Genomic DNA, 19,148 nt, shown 5'->3' with positions numbered 1-19,148 from the left:
CCTGTATCTCACCCTAGACAGAGCTAGTGAGTCTGTTAGGCAGACTTATGCATCAGGGAATCTTGGTATAAGTAATCTGTGGGTACTTGTTGCCCTAGGTATTATTTATCTCACCCTACAACTCTACGAGCTGAAGTAACTGCCACCAAGAAAATGACCTTCCAGGTCAAGTACTTCAGATGGCAGGAATTCAGTGGCTCAAACGGAGGTTTCATCAGCTGGGTGAGAACGACATTGAGATCCCATGACACTGTAGGAGGCTTGACAGGGGGCTTTGACAAAAGCAAACCTCTCATGAAGCGAACAACTAAAGGCTGTCCTGAGATCGGCTTACCTTCCACACGGTAATGGTATGCACTGATTGCACTAAGGTGAACCCTTACAGAGTTGGTCTTGAGACCAGACTCAGACAAATGCAGAAGGTATTCAAGCAGGGTCTGTGTAGGACAAGAGCGAGGATCTAGGGCCTTGCTGTCACACCAGACGGCAAACCTCCTCCATAGAAAGAAGTAACTCCTCTTAGTGGAATCTTTCCTGGAAGCAAGCAAGATGCGGGAGGCACCCTCTGACAGACCCAAAGAGGCAAAGTCTACGCTCTCAACATCCAGGCAGTGAGAGCCAGGGACCGGAGGTTGGGATGCAGAAGCGCCCCCTCGTCCTGCGTGATGAGGGTCGGAAAACACTCCAATCTCCACGGTTCTTTGGAGGACAACTCCAGAAGAAGAGGGAACCAGATCTGACGCGGCCAAAAAGGAGCAATCAGAATCATGGTGCCTCGGTCTTGCTTGAGTTTCAACAAAGTCTTCCCCACCAGAGTTATGGGAGGATAAGCATACAGCAGACCCTCCCCCCAGTCCAGGAGGAAGGCATCCGATGCCAGTCTGCCGTGGGCCTGAAGCCTGGAACAGAACTGAGGGACTTTGTGGTTGGCTCGAGATGCGAAGAGATCTACCAAGAGGGTGCCCCACACCTGGAAGATCTGTCGCACTACGCGGGAATTGAGCGACCACTCGTGAGGTTGCATAATCCTGCTCAACCTGTCGGCCAGACTGTTGTTTACGCCTGCCAGATATGTGGCTTGGAGCACCATGCCGTGACGGCGAGCCCAGAGCCACATGCTGACGGCTTCCTGACACAGGGGGCGAGATCCGGTGCCCCCCTGCTTGTTGACGTAGTACATGGCAACCTGGTTGTCTGTCTGAATTTGGATAATTTGGTGGGACAGCCGATCTCTGAAAGCCTTCAGAGCGTTCCAGATCGCTCGTAACTCCAGAAGATTGATCTGCAGATCGCGTTCCTGGAGGGACCAGCTTCCTTGGGTGTGAAGCCCATCGACATGAGCTCCCCATCCCAGGAGAGACGCATCCGTGGTCAGCACTTTTTGTGGCTGAGGAATTTGGAAAGGACGTCCCAGAGTCAAATTGGACCAAATTGTCCACCAATACAGGGATTCGAGAAAACTCGTGGACAGGTGGATCACGTCTTCTAGATCCCCAGCAGCCTGAAACCACTGGGAAGCTAGGGTCCATTGAACAGATCTCATGTGAAGGCGGGCCATGGGAGTCACATGAACTGTGGAGGCCATGTGGCCCAGCAATCTCAACATCTGCCGAGCTGTGATCTGCTGGGACGCTCGCACCCGCGAGACGAGGGACAACAAGTTGTTGGCTCTCGTCTCTGGGAGATAGGTGCGAGCCGTCCGAGAATCCAGCAGAGCTCCTATGAATTCGAGTTTCTGCACTGGGAGAAGATGGGACTTTGGGTAATTTATCACAAACCCCAGTAGCTCCAGGAGGCGAATAGTCATCTGCATGGACTGCAGGGCTCCTGCCTCAGATGTGTTCTTCACCAGCCAAGCGTCGATATATGGGAACACGTGTACCCCCAGTCTGCGAAGTGCCGCTGCCACTACAGCCAAGCACTTGGTGAACACTCTGGGTGCAGAGGCGAGCCCAAAGGGTAGCACACAGTACTGGAAGTGACGTGTGCCCAGCTGAAATCGCAGATACTGTCTGTGAGCTGGCAGTATCGAGATGTGCGTGTAGGCGTCCTTCAAGTCCAGAGAGCATAGCCAATCGTTTTCCTGAATCATGGGGAGAAGGGTGCCCAGGGAAAGCATCCTGAACTTTTCTTTGACCAGATATTTGTTCAGGGCCCTTAGGTCTAGGATGGGACGCATCCCCCCTGTTTTCTTTTCCACAAGGAAGTACCTGGAATAGAATCCCAGCCCTTCTTGCCCGGATGGCACGGGCTCGACCGCATTGGCGCTGAGAAGGACGGAGAGTTCCTCTGCAAGTACCTGCTTGTGCTGGAAGCTGTAAGACTGAGCTCCCGGTGGGCAATTTGGAGGTTTTGAGGCCAAATTGAGGGTGTATCCTTGCCGGACTGTTTGGAGAACCCACTGATCGGAGGTTATGAGAGGCCACCTTTGGTGAAAAGCTTTCAACCTCCCTCCGACTGGCAGGTCGCCCGGCACTGACACTTGGATGGCGGCTATGCTCTGCTGGAGCCAGTCAAAAGCTCGTCCCTTGCTTCTGCTGGGGAGCCGAGGGGCCTTGCTGAGGCGCACGCTGCTGACGAGAGCGAGCGCGCTGGGGCTTAGCCTGGGCCGCAGGCTGTCGAGAAGGAGGATTGTACCTACGCTTGCCAGAAGAGTAGGGAACAGTCTTCCTTCCCCCAAAAAATCTTCTACCTGTAGAGGTAGAGGCTGAAGGCTGCCGGCGGGAGAACTTGTCGAAAGCGGTGTCCTGCTGGTGGAGCTGCTCTACCACCTGCTCGACTTTCTCTCCAAAAATATTATCCGCACGGCAAGGCGAGTCCGCAATCCGCTGCTGGATTCTATTCTCCAGGTCGGAGGCACGCAGCCATGAGAGTCTGCGCATCACCACACCTTGAGCAGCGGCCCTGGACGCAACATCAAAGGTGTCATACACCCCTCTGGCCAGGAATTTTCTGCACGCCTTCAGCTGCCTGACCACCTCCTGAAAAGGCTTGGCTTGCTCAGGGGGGAGCTTATCCACCAAGCCCGCCAACTGCCGCACATTGTTCCATATGTGGATGCTCGTGTAGAGCTGGTAGGACTGAATTTTGGCCACGAGCATAGAAGAATGGTAGGCCTTCCTCCCAAAGGAGTCCAAGGTTCTAGAGTCCTTGCCCGGGGGCGCCGAAGCATGCTCCCTAGAACTCTTGGCCTTCTTTAGGGCTAAATCCACAACTCCAGAGTCGTGAGGCAACTGAGTGCGCATCAGCTCTGGGTCCCCATGGATCCGGTACTGGGACTCGATCTTCTTGGGAATGTGGGGATTAGTTAATGGTTTGGTCCAGTTCGCCAGCAATGTCTTTTTGAGGACATGATGCATGGGTACTGTGGACGCTTCCTTAGGTGGAGAAGGATAGTCCAGGAGCTCAAACATTTCAGCCCTGGGCTCGTCCTCCACAACCACCGGGAAGGGGATGGCCGTAGACATCTCCCGGACAAAGGAAGCGAAAGACAGACTCTCGGGAGGAGAAAGCTGTCTTTCAGGAGAGGGAGTGGGATCAGAAGGAAGATCCTCAGACTCCTCGTCAGAGAAATATCTGATGTCTTCCTCTTCTTCCCACGAGGCCTCACCATCGGTGTCAGACACAAGTTCACGAACCTGTGTCTGCAACCGTGCCCGGCTCGACTCCGTGGAACCACGGCCACGGTGGAGGCGTCGAGAGGTAGACTCCCTCGCCCGCACCGGCGAAGCTCCCTCCGCCGACGTAGTCGGGGAGCCTTCCTGGGAGGCGGCCGCAGTCGGTACCGCACGCGGTACCGATGCCGGAGACCTCACCCCAGGCAATGGGCCAGCCGGCGCCTCACTCCACAGTACCGGTGGCGCAAGCACCCCCGGTACCGGAGGGGTAGGGCGCAACAGCTCTCCCAGAATCTCTGGGAGAATGGCCCGGAGACTCTCGTTCAGAGTGGCTGCAGAAAAAGGCATGGAAGTCGATGCAGGCGTCGATGTCAGAGTCTGTTCCGGGCGTGGAGGCTGTTCCGGGCTGTCCAGAGTGGAGCGCATCGACACCTCTTGGACAGAGGGTGAGCGGTCCTCTCAGTGCCGATGCCTGCTGGGTGCCGACTCCCTCGGCGACCCAGAGCTCTCGGTGCCGACGCGGGAAGGGGACCGGTGTCGATGCTTCTTCGATTTTTTGGAGCGAAGCACGTCACCGGCGCTTCCCGGCACCGACGAGGAGGACGTAGAATCTAGCCGTCTCTTCCTCGGGGCCGAGACCGAAGAGGGCCGGTCTCAGGGGGGCTGTACCGCAGGAGCCCTCAGGGTAGGGGGAGACCCACCCGAAGGCTCACCGCCACCAGCAGGGGAACGGACAGCCCTCACCTGCACTCCAGACGAAGCACCACCGTCCGACGACATCAGCAGACGAGGAGGTCTCGACACCACCGACGCAGCCTTCCGATGTCGCCCCGATGCAGAGGGCCGATGCCTCGATGCACTCGATGCAATCAGGGGCGAGGATGAAGGTCCGGGCGCTGACGACGTCGATGCACTCGATACCCCCGGTGCCGATGCCGACGAAGGGCTCGAGAACAAGATGTTCCACTGGGCTAACCTCGCTACCTGAGTCCGCTTTTGTAAAAGGGAACACAGACTACAGGCCTGAGGGCGGTGCCCAGCCCCCAGACACTGAAGACACGACGCGTGCCTGTCAGTGAGCGAGATTACCCGGGCGCACTGGGTGCACTTCTTGAAGTCGCTGGGAGACTTCGATGTCATGGGCGGAAAAATCACGCCGGTGAGATCAAAAGTCGAAATGGCGAAAATGGCACCACAAAAATAGGGAGAAGAAAACTTCGACCGAGGCCTAACTAGGGCCTACCCCGACGACGAAAGAAAACTTACCGGGGCAAAAAGCTCGAAATACGGGAAAGGAAAAAAACCAAAAGGTCTCCTCCCGAAACACTTCTCTTAATTTTTTTCTCTCAAAGAACGAGTCGAAAACGACGCGCGAGGTCAACTTTCCGGGGCATGAACGGCGAACACGACCGTACCGAGCGCGGACAAAAGAAGACTGGCCGGCACGAGCCGGTTTCGGGCGGGAAGACGGCCGCGCATGCGCGGTGCGCATCGGCGCGCAAGGGCTAGCAAAGGCTTTTGCTAGTGAAGATTCCGATTGGAGGGGCTGCCGTGGACGTCACCCATCAGTGAGAACAAGCAGCCTGCTTGTCCTCGGAGAACTATCACTACATATACACATCTTTACTTGAACTGAACTGCTATTCTTGTGATGGCACACAGCAGCGGCCCAATGGCAAAAAGAAAAAAATAAAACTCTGAAAAAGGCTGAACTCATAACTAGGGGGTATGTTTACTAAGGTGCCTTAAGTGAAAATGGGAAAAATAAAAACTAATGCCAATCAGGTGAAAACAGAAGCACATGACTCCACCTCGTGTTAGTACACAGAACCATCTCAAATTTTGGCATGCATACTGGTTTGCTATGTACTACCAGACCTGCAGCTGCTCAGAGAATAGCACATTACTGTAGATACGTTAAATGCCCTGAAATTTTGTATATATAAAAATTGATACACAAACACGGAGATTTCTTTGTAGTAACAAATGCATGAACATACACGTTTTCATGACTACACATACCTCTTCTTTTTTCTTAGCAACTACAGCAAATACTTTGGTTTGATTGTCTGTTTCTTGGGACAGTCGATAATGACCAAGCAAGATTGCATCCGTTCTGGAAAGGTAAGAAAAAGATTCAGAAATTCAGCAGCTTAACAATCACTACGGAATGCAGTCAACCATATTCCAAACTCTGGACACAAACTGATGAAACTGGCCGAAGGACCTGAAACTTTCATCATTGCACAAACTGCTCTCTTAGGGGCCCTTTTACAACACTGCGGTATTGGAATGCACCAATTTGGCACTACTGTTGGTTTATCTAAGGAGGCAGTGGTAGTGCCGCCCCCACCACACACTATTTCTGGTACGACAGGAAATTGTTTTTATTGTTAGTGCCAAGGCTTACCCAGCTATAATTGGACAGCGCAGCGTGTAGCCTGGTTACCGTGGGAGCTCTTACCACCTCCTAAATAGAAGGTAGTAGGAGCTCCCCCAGGAAATGGCCGCATGGCAAGTGTGTACTTACCGCACAGCCATTTCCTTTTTTCTCCCTTTTACCTGCTGTGGTAAAAGGGGCCATGATGCATGCCAAATCCACATGCCAATGCCACTGCAAGGGCCCTTTTACCGCAACTTGGTAAAAGAGGCCCTTAGATATATGTAGCGCAATGTTTAAAGCATAGAAAAAAACAGGTCCAAATGCTGCAATCCAACTGTATCACAAAACAGCAATGATGAGTCAGTAGAGTTTATTAAAATCTTTTTAATAGTTCAAAAAAAACAACCTTCTAATAAGTGGAAATATTGAGTCCAAAACACTTATTTATTTACTATTTATTTTAACTTTGCTCACAACTTTTTAGTATTAGGTCAAGGTTAGTTAAGCTCACCAGTGTACCTGAATGTATTTTCGAAAGAGATCGCCGGCCATCTTCCGACACAAATCGGGAGATGGCCGGCGATCACCTGATCCCGGCCAAATCGGTATAATCGAAAGCCGATTTTGGCCAGCCCCAACTGCTTTTCGTCGCGGAGCCAGCCAACCTTCAAGGGAAGGTACAGAAGGTGGGACGGAGACTTGGTTATGAGATAGCCGGCTTCACCCCATAATGGAAAAAAGATGGCCGGCTCAGACGAGCATTTCACCGGCTGCACTTGGTCCATTTATTTTTAGGTCCAAGTCACAAAAAAGTGCCCCAATTGACCAGATGACCACCGGAGGGAATCGGGGATCACCTCCCCTTACTCCCCCAGTGGTCACCAACCCCCTCCCACCCAAAAAAAAGATTTTAAAAAAAAAAGTTTTTTGCCAGCCTGTATGCCAGCCTGAAATATCATACCCAGCTCCCTGACAGCAGTATGCAGGTCCCTGGAGCAGTATTTAGTGGATGCAGTGCACTTCAGGCAGGTGGACCCAGGCCCATCCCCCCTACCTGTTCCACTTGTGGTGGGTTAATGTTGAACCCTCCAAAAAAAACCAAAACCCACTGTACCCACATGTAGGTGCCTCCCTTCACCCCTTAGGGCTATGGTAATGGTGTAGAGTTGTGGGGAGTGGGTTTTGGGGGGGGATTTGGGGGGCTCAGTACCCAAGGTAAGGGAGCTATGCACCTGGGAGCTACTTTTATTTATTTATTTTTAATTTCTACAAGTGCCCCCTAGGGTGCCCAGTTGGTGTCCTGGCTTGTGAGGGGGACCAGTGCACTACAAATGCTGGCTCCTCCCATGACCAAATGCCTTGCATTTCGCTGGGTTTGAGACGGCTGGGCCCGGTTTCCACTATGGCTGAAAAACGAAGCCAGCCATCTCCTCTACACCCGGAGATCGATTTAGCTGGCCCCAACCATATTTCGAAAATATGGTTGGCTCCGCCCCCTTGCGGAGCCATCTATTTGGCTGGCGCCATTCGATTATGCCCCTCCACGTATACTAGTCCATCAGTCCAACATGTTTCAGTACCTAATGCCTGCTTCAAGGGCAGAATTTTAAAGTGTAAGTTGGACAGACAATCCACCTAAAATTAAACAATATAAAAATAGGGGTATGAAAATCTTCTTATAACCCAACTACATGTAAAAACAAATAAGACAAAAAACACCCAAGATCACACAAAAAATATATTTAAAATCTTTATCGAGGCAGCTGTCTATGTTGCTTATAAGGTTGAACTTGTAGGGGTCTCCAGCCCCTAATATAGAACTACAAGAAAACATAACATTCATGAGAACAAATACTGCGCTATAACAAATACAAAGATATTACAAAACAGTGAAACTAAACCCATTCAAAATAGTACACTCAGAGCTGCTGCTGCCTTTAAAAACAAACTTATGAACACAGCAGATATGATAAGAGATTGCAAACCGACTGCTTAAAAATAAATACAAAAACTTTAAAAATGAGCTATCACATACATCTAAAAAATAAGTCACAAGCATTCAAAAAGCCTCTATATCATTAGCATATAAAATTTGCTTATCAGGACAAAACAAAGTAAAAATATCCCAATTAAAGAAAAATCTTAAAAAAAAAAAAACAATTACACAATTGCAAAAAGACATCCAATGATCTACTTAATTAGCAATTCTTGCAAACAATGTCCCAATTTTAAATACAAAATCTTTCAGCCAAAAACAATTGAAAACAATTTTCTTTCCTCAAATCAAGTCACCAAGGGGTAAGGAAGACCAGCTTTTCCTACCTGAGCACACAGCTATGGAATGCACTACCAACAAAATTGAAAACAATCAACAAAGTAACTAACTTTCGCAAATCTCTGAAAACATCTCTCTTCAACAAGGCCTACCACGAGAACCCGCAGCTTAACTGTAACACTTCACCACTCCACCCTGACTATGAATGACGTCAAGATCATACCAAGTAACATCTAACGAGACTATATCCACCCTATGGACACCCGAATGTGGAGTTCCCCAAGGATCCCCCCTCTCACCAACCCTCTTCAACCTAATGATGACACCCTTAGCCAAGCTACTAGCCAATCAAAACCTCAACCCATACATATATGCAAATGATGTCATGATCTACATCCTATTCAAACATGATCTAAAAGAAATCTCCAACGAGATCAACCGAAGCTTCCAAATAATGCACTCCTGGGCGGATGCATTTCAGTTAAAACTCAACGCAGAAAAAACTCAATGTCTCATACTCACCTCACAACATAATACAAGTACATCCACCACCATAACCATACCAAATGTTTCCCTTCCCGTCTCAAATACACTGAAAATTCTCAGAGTCACCATTGATCGAAATCTCACACTTGAAAACCACGTGAAGAATACAACTAAGAAAATGTTTCACTCCATGTGGAAACTTAAAAGAGTAAAACCTTTCTTCCCAAGATCCATCTTTCGCAACCTGGTACAATCAATGGTACCAAACCACCTGGACTATTGCAACACACTCTACGCTGGCTGCAAAGAACAGACTATCAAGAAACTTCAAACAGCCCAGAACACTGCAGCCAGACTCATATTTGGAAAAACAAAATATGAAAGTGCAAAACCCCTAAGAAAGAAACTGCAGTGGCTCCCACTCAAAGAACGAATCACGTTCAAGATATGCACGATAGGAGGGCGATTCAAGATGGTGTCGCGTTAGGATGTAGATAACGCACTCGGAGAGAGAAATTACCTGTTAAACTTTTAGTCCGCTTACTATGCCTAAGAGGAAGGGGAAAGTACGAGGGGGTTTCTCCCTACCTTTGACAGACCCTAACCGGAGGCAGCCTCCGATTACGGACTTTACTGTCCCAACAACATCCCAGGGCGTTCCGCTGCCCGAAGCAGAGAGGAGCTCGGGCTTGGGGGACGAAGTATCGCTCAGCCCCAGAAGTCCCAGGCAGACTTGTGAAGTGAGAGGCAGCGCCGGAGGAAGTCCCGCCCAGCAACCAGAGCGTGAAGTTGTGCAGCGAGGAGAGGAGAACTCCTCCGGTGACCTGGAAATGCCTCAATTCGACCTAGCTCTGGAAGAACCGAGTCTTACCTCTACTCTCAGAAACAGTGGTGGAACTAAATCTGAGCAAAGACCTGCTATGCAGCAAATGGCTGTATGTAGTGCAGCCAGTTCCAGTGCTCCAACTACTGCCTCTGGAGAAACCAACAACGGTGATGCTGGAAACTCTCTGGGGGGCAATGGAGTCATTGCATACGGTATGCCTTAATTTTGTAATGCCTTCTAATGCAAATAATGCTAAAATGGACTCTTCAAGCTGAACTGACCTCACAAGGGGCAAACATAAAACAATTGGAAGATGCTGTAAGTCAAAAAGATTATGAGAATAAAATACTCCAGAACACAGACCTGGTACACAGGAAAATTGAAAATTTAGAGAATGGGGCAAGAAACTTAAATCTAAGAATATTGAATTTTCCTTTTGTGAAATTTACCCCATTAAGAGACTTATTTAATAAGCTTCTTAAAGAAGTCTTTAAATACTCTGAAGATAATTTTCCTCTGATTATATATGCTCCCTAATCGTGGTTTAAAATCTAAGGAACCAGCACAGGAGACCTTGGACGTTTCTGCTCTGTTAGAACAGTCACAGGAAGAAGTTGAATATAGATCTACTTTGCTGGTATCCTTTGTTTTTTTTATGAATAAAGAAGCATTGTTGAGACAATATTTTAGACAAATCTCCTCCATGGAATACATGGGCGAGAAAATTTAGTTATTTCCAGATGTGTCCAGGACTACGCAAGAAAGGAGGAAGAAATTTTTGCTTTTAAGACGAGAGACTATACAACTGGGGGCTAAATTTCAGCTAAGATTCCCCTGTTAATGTGTTATATTTTTTGAAAATAAGACATATCATTTCTTCGATCCAATACAGCTTAGATCTTTTTTAAATGCGAGAGCTCCTAAACCCCCTTAGAAATCCAACGCTGGACTTTGATTTGATTTTGGAAGTTGTACCATCTCAACGCTTTAATTTCCTGATTTATATTTCCTTATATTGTATCCTTATCCTCCATATAAGGTTTATGGAAATCGCCCTCCCAGATTTGAAGACTATGTATAAAAGTAAATACTCTCTGATTTATGGAATTCCATAATCTTATATATATTTCTTTGGATTTTTTTTTCTGTATTTCTTGGCAAAGTTTAACTTTGGATGTGTAATTGAAAATGCTATAAATAAAGAATTAAAAAAAAAAAAAAAGATATGCACGATAGTTCATAAAATCATTTACGGAGACACCCCGACCTACATGCTAGACCTAGTCGACCTACCTCCTAGAAATGCTAAAAGATCAGCCCGCACATTTCTTAATCTACACTTCCCTAGCTGTAAAGGATTAAAATACAAACACATGCGACAAGCTTTTCCTACCTGAGCACACAGCTGTAGAATGCACTACCAACAAAACTGAAAACAATCAATAAATCTCTGAAAACCTCTCTTTTCAACAAGGCCTACCATGAGAACCCGTAGCTTAATTATAACACTTCTCCACCCTGACTCTGAATGATGTCTTTCTATAACTGTTTGCTTAGTTCTTCTCTGTCATCCTTGATCTCTTTTAACACCAATTGTATCTTTTACCCTGTAATGGTGATGCCATAACAGATCTTTGTAAGCCACATTGAGCCTGCAAATAGGTGGGAAAATGTGGGATACAAGTGCAATAAATAATAATAATAATAATAAAACAAGTTGAAATATTTAATATCCAATTGTTACGTTCCTCACCTGGTGGCTCGGTGAAGCACCTTGCCCGAGGGCCCAGCAGGGGCAGGGGTTCCAGCGGCATCACGCTCAGCAGGACGGTGGGGCATTACTCCTGTGGAGCAGGCACAGAGCGAGAGAACAGGCCACCTGGCCCGGTGATGTCAGCATGTTTTCGCCGCCGCCTTCGATGTTCCTGTGTCTTCTCACCACGCCCCTTGTGTCCCTTTAACTGCTGACATCTCACGGCTTCGGCAATGCACTGCTCTCCGGATTCTGTCCTTATTGATATGTGCTGGGTTTCTCCGTTATGGGATTCCCTGAAGCTCCAGGATCTTGTCCGCCCCATGTCAGGATGGTGTTTCCAATTGCCGGATCTTGCCTACAACCTGCCATGCCAAGTTTACTCCTGACTCCTGTTCCAATTCCTGGCTCCTGTTCCAGTTACAGACAAGTCCACCCAGATGAATGTTCCTACCAAACCAAGTTTTCTCCTGACTCCTGCTCCAACTACAGATGAGTCTGCCCAGACGCCTGCTTCTGCCAAGTTGTTTGTTCCTGACTCCTGTTCCAGTTACAGACAAGTCCACCCAGACATCTGTTCCTACCAAACCAAGGTTGCTCCTGACTCCTGCTCCAGATGAGTCTGCCCAGACGCCTGTTCATACTTAGTGCCGTCAGCTTCGGCTTCTCAGACTGACCTTCCTACCTGGTGGTGTGAAGTCCAACTGGCCATCCGCACCTGGGGGCTCAACCCCTGGGAAACAACAGTTGGTTTGGTGAAGACCCTCCAGGGTTTGTTGGAGGTCCTTAGTCCTCGGGACTATGACTTTCGCTCACACTCTCCGTGCTCAGGCAATTCACTGTTAGACTGCAACACCAATGTTCTTTGAATCCATATATTTAAAACACTTCTTATTGTTGCAAGCACATTTGTCAAAAAAATCGTATAAGAGTATTCTGCCCCTTTTCGTAGATAATACTTGTTTTATAACTTCCCTATCCCTTGGAGACTTGAACTGAGGTAAGAAAATGGTTTTTTTTAATAGTTTTTTGGTTCAGATTTTTAGTGTTTAAAATCGGGACAGTTTTTGCAAGAATTGCTAATCATTCAATGTTCTTTTGCACCTCTGGATACCTGTTTGATAGTTTTTAATTGTGTAATTGATTTAAAGATGTTTCTATATTTCTTTAATTAGGATATTTTCACTTTCAGTTTTGTCCTGATATGCAAACTTTATATGCTAATGATGTACAGGCTTTCTGAATGCTCATGATTTAATTTTTAGATATATTTGGTTACTCATTTTTAAAGTTTTTGCATTTATTTTTAGGCAGCCTGTTTTCAATCTCTTATCATTTATGTTTGCTTTTAAAGGCAGCAGCAGCTCTTAGGGGCCCCTTTACTAAGGCGCATAGGCATCCATGCGCGTCAAATTAGAGCTACCACGTGCCCCAAGCGTTAATTCCATTTTTGACTCACATCCAAAACACGTAGTAGAAAATATTTTCTATCGCGTGGCACTTACCCGGCAGTAATCAGAAGTTTACGTGCACTGACGCATACCGCCAAGTCAAAAGGTGGTGGTAAGGTCTCAAGCCGGGCACAAAAAAAAGGCCTTTTTTCCAGCTGCTCTGAAAAATAGACTTATGTGCATCCAAAACACGTTCCTACACCAGCACAGGCCACTTTCCAGAACCCCTTAGTAAAAGGGCCCCTCAGTGTACTATTTTGAATGTGTTGTTTCACTGTTTTTCAATATCGTTTTTACAATTATTTTTATGTTATAGTGCATTACTCTTGTTCTCACGAATATTATGTTTTCTTGTAGTTCTACCTTAGGGGCTGGAGACCCCTACAAGTGCAACCTTATAAGTGTCAAGGGCAGCTGCTTAGCTAAACATTTTTAATATATTTTTTGTGAGATGCTAGGTGTTCCCTGGTCTTAGTTGTTTTTCGATGTAGTTGGCATTTATTTATTAGGATTTATTTACCGCCTTTTTGAAGGAATTCACTCAAGGCAGTGTACAGTAAGAATAGATCAAACATGAGCAATAGGCAATTACAGCTGTAAAAATATTCAAGTGACAATAGAAAGTATGGCATGGTATAACTTGCAATGACTACACAATACGTAATAGAACATTATAATTGGTAGTGAAGGGTAAGGCAAAGCTGTAACATATAGATAGATGAGTAAGAAAGTAGGAAGAATTAGAAAGTAAGGTGACTGATTTGAAGAAAGTTGCACATGAGGTCAGAGAGATGGTTAAATATCATCTCAGCTAGTGTAGCACTAGATAAACACGTCCCGCTGCAGTATGTGCAGCCCGAGTCAATCCTTGTGTGTGTGAGTGAGACTAACAAGTTAGTTACTTCTTCCATTAAAGGCTTGGTTGAACAGCCAAGCTTTCACCTGCTTCCTGAAGCGGAGCCTTTCAGGCAATGCATTCCAGAGTGTGGGGGCTACTCTGGAGAAGGCTCGCTTGTGGGTATTACATTGTGTAATGTCTTTTGGAGAGGGTGTAGTTAGTGAAAGTCTTTGGGAGGACCTTACTGTCCTTGGCGGTGTGTGGAGGATCATCCTATTCTTTCATATTCTCGGGGCCATTTCCTTTCAGGGCCTTGAAGATCAGACATAGAGTTTTAAATTTAGCCCTGTAGTGTACTGTTAGCCAATGACGTTTTTGCAAAAATGGTGTGATGTGGTCATGTCACTTGCAACCTTCTATGAGTCTTGCTGCTGCATTCTGAATCAACTGAAGCTGGTGCAGGCCCTTTGTAGTCAGACCATCGTATAGGGCATTGCAGTAATCCAGTCTTGATGCTACCATGGCATGCACAACTGGGATAAGATTTACCTTCTCGATGTAAGGAGAGGCAGCGTAGCTGTCACAAATAGTAGAAGCAGCTCTTGAAGGTTGCTTGGATTTGGGGAATCAAAGTGTTGAATCTAACTGTATTCCAAGGTTCCTGACTTGTGATTTGAGGGGGAGTTCATACTTCCCAAAAGGGATTTTGATGTCAGGTATGTATCCACTTGTGTTAGGGACTCAGAGAAGCTTGGTTGTACTTGGGTTCAGGCAAAGTTTGTTGTGTTTAGCCCATTCTTGAATTGATGTTAGACAAGTAATCAGTTTATTCAAGGCTGTAGTTAAGTAAGGTTCAATGGGTATGAGTAGCTGCACATCATCCGCATAGATGTAGAACTGAGTGTCCATTGACCGAATCAGCTCAGCTAGTGGCTTGAGGTAGATATTGAACAGAATAGGTGACAGTATCGATCCTTGTGGTACCCCGCAGGTCAGTGTCCATGGTGGTGATGAGTTGCTGCCAAACATTATGAATTGTTGCCTATCTGATAGATAGGATTTGAACCAGGCAAGTACTGTTCCATTGATACCTGCTTCTGTCAGTCGTGCTAGCAAGATATCATGATCCACAGTGTCAAAAGCTGCTGAGAAATCTAGAAGTACTAACATCGAGGTGAATCCCTTGTCTCGGTTTCTGTGAAGATCATTATAAGAAGATTCTCATAACCCTATTTTTATTTTGTTTAATTTTAGGTGTCTTTCCAACTTACACTTTAAAATTCTGCCCCTGAAGCAGACACTAGATGCCAAACATGTTGGGCTGATGGACTAGTATAAAACGTCTCTATCAGGCTCATTTTCAAAAGAGATGGACGTCCATCTTTCGACATAATCGGAACATGGACGTCCAAATCGGTATAATCGAAACCCGATTTTGGACGTCTCCAACTGCAGTCCGTCACAAGGATGTCCAAATTTCAAGGGGGCTTGTCAGAGGCATGGTGAAGGCAGGACTTGGGCGTGCCTAAGACTTGGCAGCTTTGAGCCATAATTGAAAAAAGCAAGAACGTCCTAAAGTAAAACTTGGACGCTTTCACCCGGACGTGTTTTTTTAACAAATAAGGCACAAAGAGGTGCCCGAAATGACCAGATGACCACCGGAGGGAATCAGGAATGACCTCCCGTTACTCCCCCAGTGGTCACTAACCTCCTCCCACCCACTCAAAAAACATATTTCAAAATATTTCGTGCCAGCCTCAGATGTCATACTCAGGTCCATGACAGCGCAAGCAGGTCCCTGGAGCAGTTTTAGTGGGTACTGCAGTGCACTTCAGACAGGCGGACCCAGGCCCATACCCCCCCTACCTGTTACGTTTATGGAGGAAACAGCACGCCCTCTAAAACCCACCACAAACCCACTGTACCCACATATAGGTGCCCCCCTTCACCTGTAAGGGCTATAGTAGTGGTGTACTGTTGTGGGTAGTGGGATTTGGGGGGCTCAGCACACAAGGTAAGGGAGCTATGTACCTGGGAACATTTTATGAAGTCCACTGCAGTGCTCCCTAGGGTTCCCGGTTGGTGTCCTGGCAGGTCAGGGGGACTAGTGCACTAGAAATGTTGGCTCCTCCCACGTCCAAATGGCTTGCATTTGGACGTTTTTGACATGGACTCTCGAGGTGATGCTTCTACAGCCCTCTCCAATCCTCAAATGGTGATCCGCCATCACTTAGCAATCTGTCTCTGTGAAGGCAGGAATGGATGGGTGCCATCTTCAATTCTGGCTACAGTAGGTAAGCTGACTGCAGCACCACCCATGTCTCCTGTTAATTGCGCACTCTATGACATTTTCCTCAACAGAAAAAGCAGTCCAAACAGTTAAGTCCAGAGGTATCTGATGCAGTCATCCAGCAGCTTCCATGAGCCCTCTTTCAAATCGAAACCACTTCTTCAATGTGATCTCCGCCCAAGGCAGGGAATACCTTTGCTGTGTAGGTCTCCCATGTGAAGGAATCCAGCATTCTGGCCTTCATTGCAATATTCATGATTAACAGGCAATGATGGCCCAGGGCCTATTTGCCCACTGTAGTCCCAATTCTCTATGAGCATGCTCAATCTTTATAGACTGTACATTGATATTTTTTTCACTCAGTGAATAGTTAAGCTCTGGAACTTGCTGCCAAAGGATGTGGTTGCAGTTGTTAGCATATCTGGGTTAAAAAAAAAAGGTTTGGACAAGTTCCTGGAGGAAAAGTCCATACTCTGCTATTGAGACAGACACAGGGGAAGACACTGCTGTCACTGAGATAGGTAGCATTGAATCTTGCTACTATTTGAGATTCTGCCAGGTACTTGCAACCTGAATTGGCCACTGTTGGAAGCAGGACACTGGGCTAGATGGACCATCAGTCTGACCCAGTATGGCTATTTCTATGCTATTATTTTATGCCCCTTACAGGATTCACTGCTGAAATCTTTTCTATCACCTCTGCAATTTAAGAACTCTACAGTTTCTGGGAACCCTCTGAATCTCAAATTTTGCCTGCGGAGGCCTATTTTCTATGTCCTCTATCATATTTTCCAAGTCCACTTTGCATTGTTAAAGAGTGGTTAGGTGCTGCCTGTGACTGGCTAGCATCCTGTTTTGCTTTTCTATTTTCACTTACACCTCCTCCATCCTCTACTGATCTCACCAATATTGTCCCGCAACTCCCTGACGATGTCCATGACTTCCAGTTTAGAGTCTTTAATATCCCATTTTAACTCTTGGAACCAGTTCCCCAGCTCTGTTTGCATAGCTGGAAGAGCAGCTAGGAGGATAAGAGTGTGCTCCCACAACCTGCTCTCCTGTTATCATGGCTGAGTTCCACTGCTCTCCATGCCACTATGCGTGTGGTGGACCGCCATTGTGCCTCCTTCAGCTCCCTGCCTGCCGAATCACCACCCATGTAAGCAAACTCCTTTAGATCCATTACCGCTGCAAAGAATATCACCACTTCCTACTCTCGAACGTGTTACTGTAATATGATGGGGAGCACTCCGTGGCTAAGCAGCCAATGAGAATGGTGATACATTTCTGTTTAAATGTTATAATACAGTGATGTGAAAAGATTTTTGCTCCTCCACCCCCATGATAACTTTGTTCCTTAAATAAATGAAGTAATAATTTTAAAACTGTTATGTATTTACTGAGGTTCTCTTTGTCTAATATTACATTTTGTCGAAAGATCATAAACCATTCATTGAGACATACATACAGTAATAGGAAAAATCAGGAGGTGGGGCAAAAACTTCTTCACAATGTGGGTAAGGTATACAATGTTTAGAAAAAATATTATTACCTTGTATTCTTAGTCCGTAACCGAGAAACAATAGATTGAGGATCTTCAGGTGTAGTCAACATCATTACTTGACCTTCTGGGAAGAACCTCATATACCTGCAATGAGAAAACCCAATGCACAACTGAGAAAAATCTTTTTTGGATGTTCTCTATAAAATCTACTTGAAAGCCTAGACATTTAAGGCATAACGATTTGAAAGGATATCGATATAGTAGTGTTTCAGACAGCTAGATAAAGCAGCTAAGCCAAGCATAAAAACTGTACATTCCTTCCTGTTTTCTGAAGTCAATGAAGCAATAGTTCTTCAATGGGGAGGTTCTGGAAGCCAAATTTAGGCTCTTAGGTAGAAAGCTGAAGTCCAGATACTCCAGGGACGCATTTTCAGATTTACTCCCCGTTCCACACGCAGGACCCAAAAGGTAGGCAGAGCTCCGAAGTCTCAATGCGTGGTTGAGACGAAGGTGCAGGAATGAGAGATTTAGATTTGTTAGGAATTGGCTGACATTCTTGGAAAGGGGGAGACTTCTGAAAGGATGGGCTCCACCTTAACCGGGATGGAACCAGGCTGCTGGCGTTAACTTATAAAAAGGAGATAGAGCAGCTTTTAAACTAGAATGGAGGGAAAAGCAGACAGTGGCCCAGGAGCGCATGGTTTGGTGTGGAGTATCCTTGAAGGATACTATTAAAATAGGACATTTAGGGAATCCCAATAGAAAGGTTTCAACTATGCTTAAAGTAAGTCAGGTGTGCTTAATGAGAGAGCAGGATAAAGGATGCGCATTATCCCCTTCAACTTCTAAGCAGCTTGTAGATCAAAGGAAAAACACAATTTGAAATGCTTGTATACAAATGCTAGAAGCCTCAAAAATAAGATGGGAGAGTTAGAATATATAGCACTAAGTGATAAGGTAGATAAAATAGGCATCTCAGAGACTTGTTAGAAAGAGGACAATCAATGGGACACTGGGTTAACAGGGTACAAATTGTATTGTAATGATATGAGAGGATCAAACTAAGGGGGTTGTGCTCTATGTTAAAAAAGGAATTGAGTCAAATAAAATAAACATTCCATTTGACACATATAGCAGCGTAGAATCATTATGGATAGTAATTCCATGTGTGAAGGGAAGGTGTATTCTTGTAGGGCTGTACTACTGTCCGCCGGAACAGAACGAACAGACGGATGAAGAAATGTTTACAGAAATTAGGAAAGCTGGCAAATTGGGCAACGCTATAATAATGGGTGATTTCAATTATCCCAATATTGACTGGATAATGTTACATCAGGGAGTGCAAGGGAGATAAAATTTCTAGATGTAATAAACGACTGCTTCTTGGAGCAGCTGGTCCAGGAACAGACGAGAGGTGGAGCCATTTTGGATCTGGTCCTTGGTGGCAGGGCATAGTGCATGGTGGCGGTGTTGGGTCCCCTGGGAAACAGTGATCATAACATGATTAAGTTTGACCTACTATCTGGGATGAGCCCGCAAAAGAAATCTACAGTAGCTGCATTTAATTTTCGAAAAGGCGACTATAATAAAATGAGGAAAATGGTTAAAAAGGAACTAAAAGGATCAGCTGCAAAGGTTAGAATACTCAATCAGGCATGGATGTTATTCAAAAATACCATCTTGGAAGCACAGTTCAGATGCATTCCATGTATTTGCAAAGATGGA

At 46.2% G+C, this 19,148-nt stretch overlaps 1 protein-coding gene across 3 annotated transcripts in view; it reads right to left on the bottom strand.

The window, feature by feature from the left end:
* Positions 1-19,148, bottom strand: part of FBXO9 (F-box protein 9) — a 303,722-nt gene that overhangs the window by 41,924 nt on the left and 242,650 nt on the right. For all 3 annotated transcript variants that reach the window (XM_030198962.1, XM_030198961.1, XM_030198963.1), the window contains exons 10-11: positions 17,472-17,567; positions 5,640-5,733 (exon numbers count right to left, since the gene is read on the bottom strand). In XM_030198962.1, coding sequence (XP_030054822.1) covers positions 5,640-5,733; positions 17,472-17,567 — 190 coding nt within the window. The remainder of the gene's footprint in view (positions 1-5,639; positions 5,734-17,471; positions 17,568-19,148) is intronic.

Source organism: Microcaecilia unicolor, chromosome 3 (assembly GCF_901765095.1).
Source record: "Microcaecilia unicolor chromosome 3, aMicUni1.1, whole genome shotgun sequence".
Classification (NCBI taxonomy): Eukaryota; Metazoa; Chordata; class Amphibia; order Gymnophiona; family Siphonopidae; genus Microcaecilia; species Microcaecilia unicolor.
Note: the sequence above shows the minus strand (reverse complement) of the source record. Positions and strands in the feature narration are given on the sequence as shown.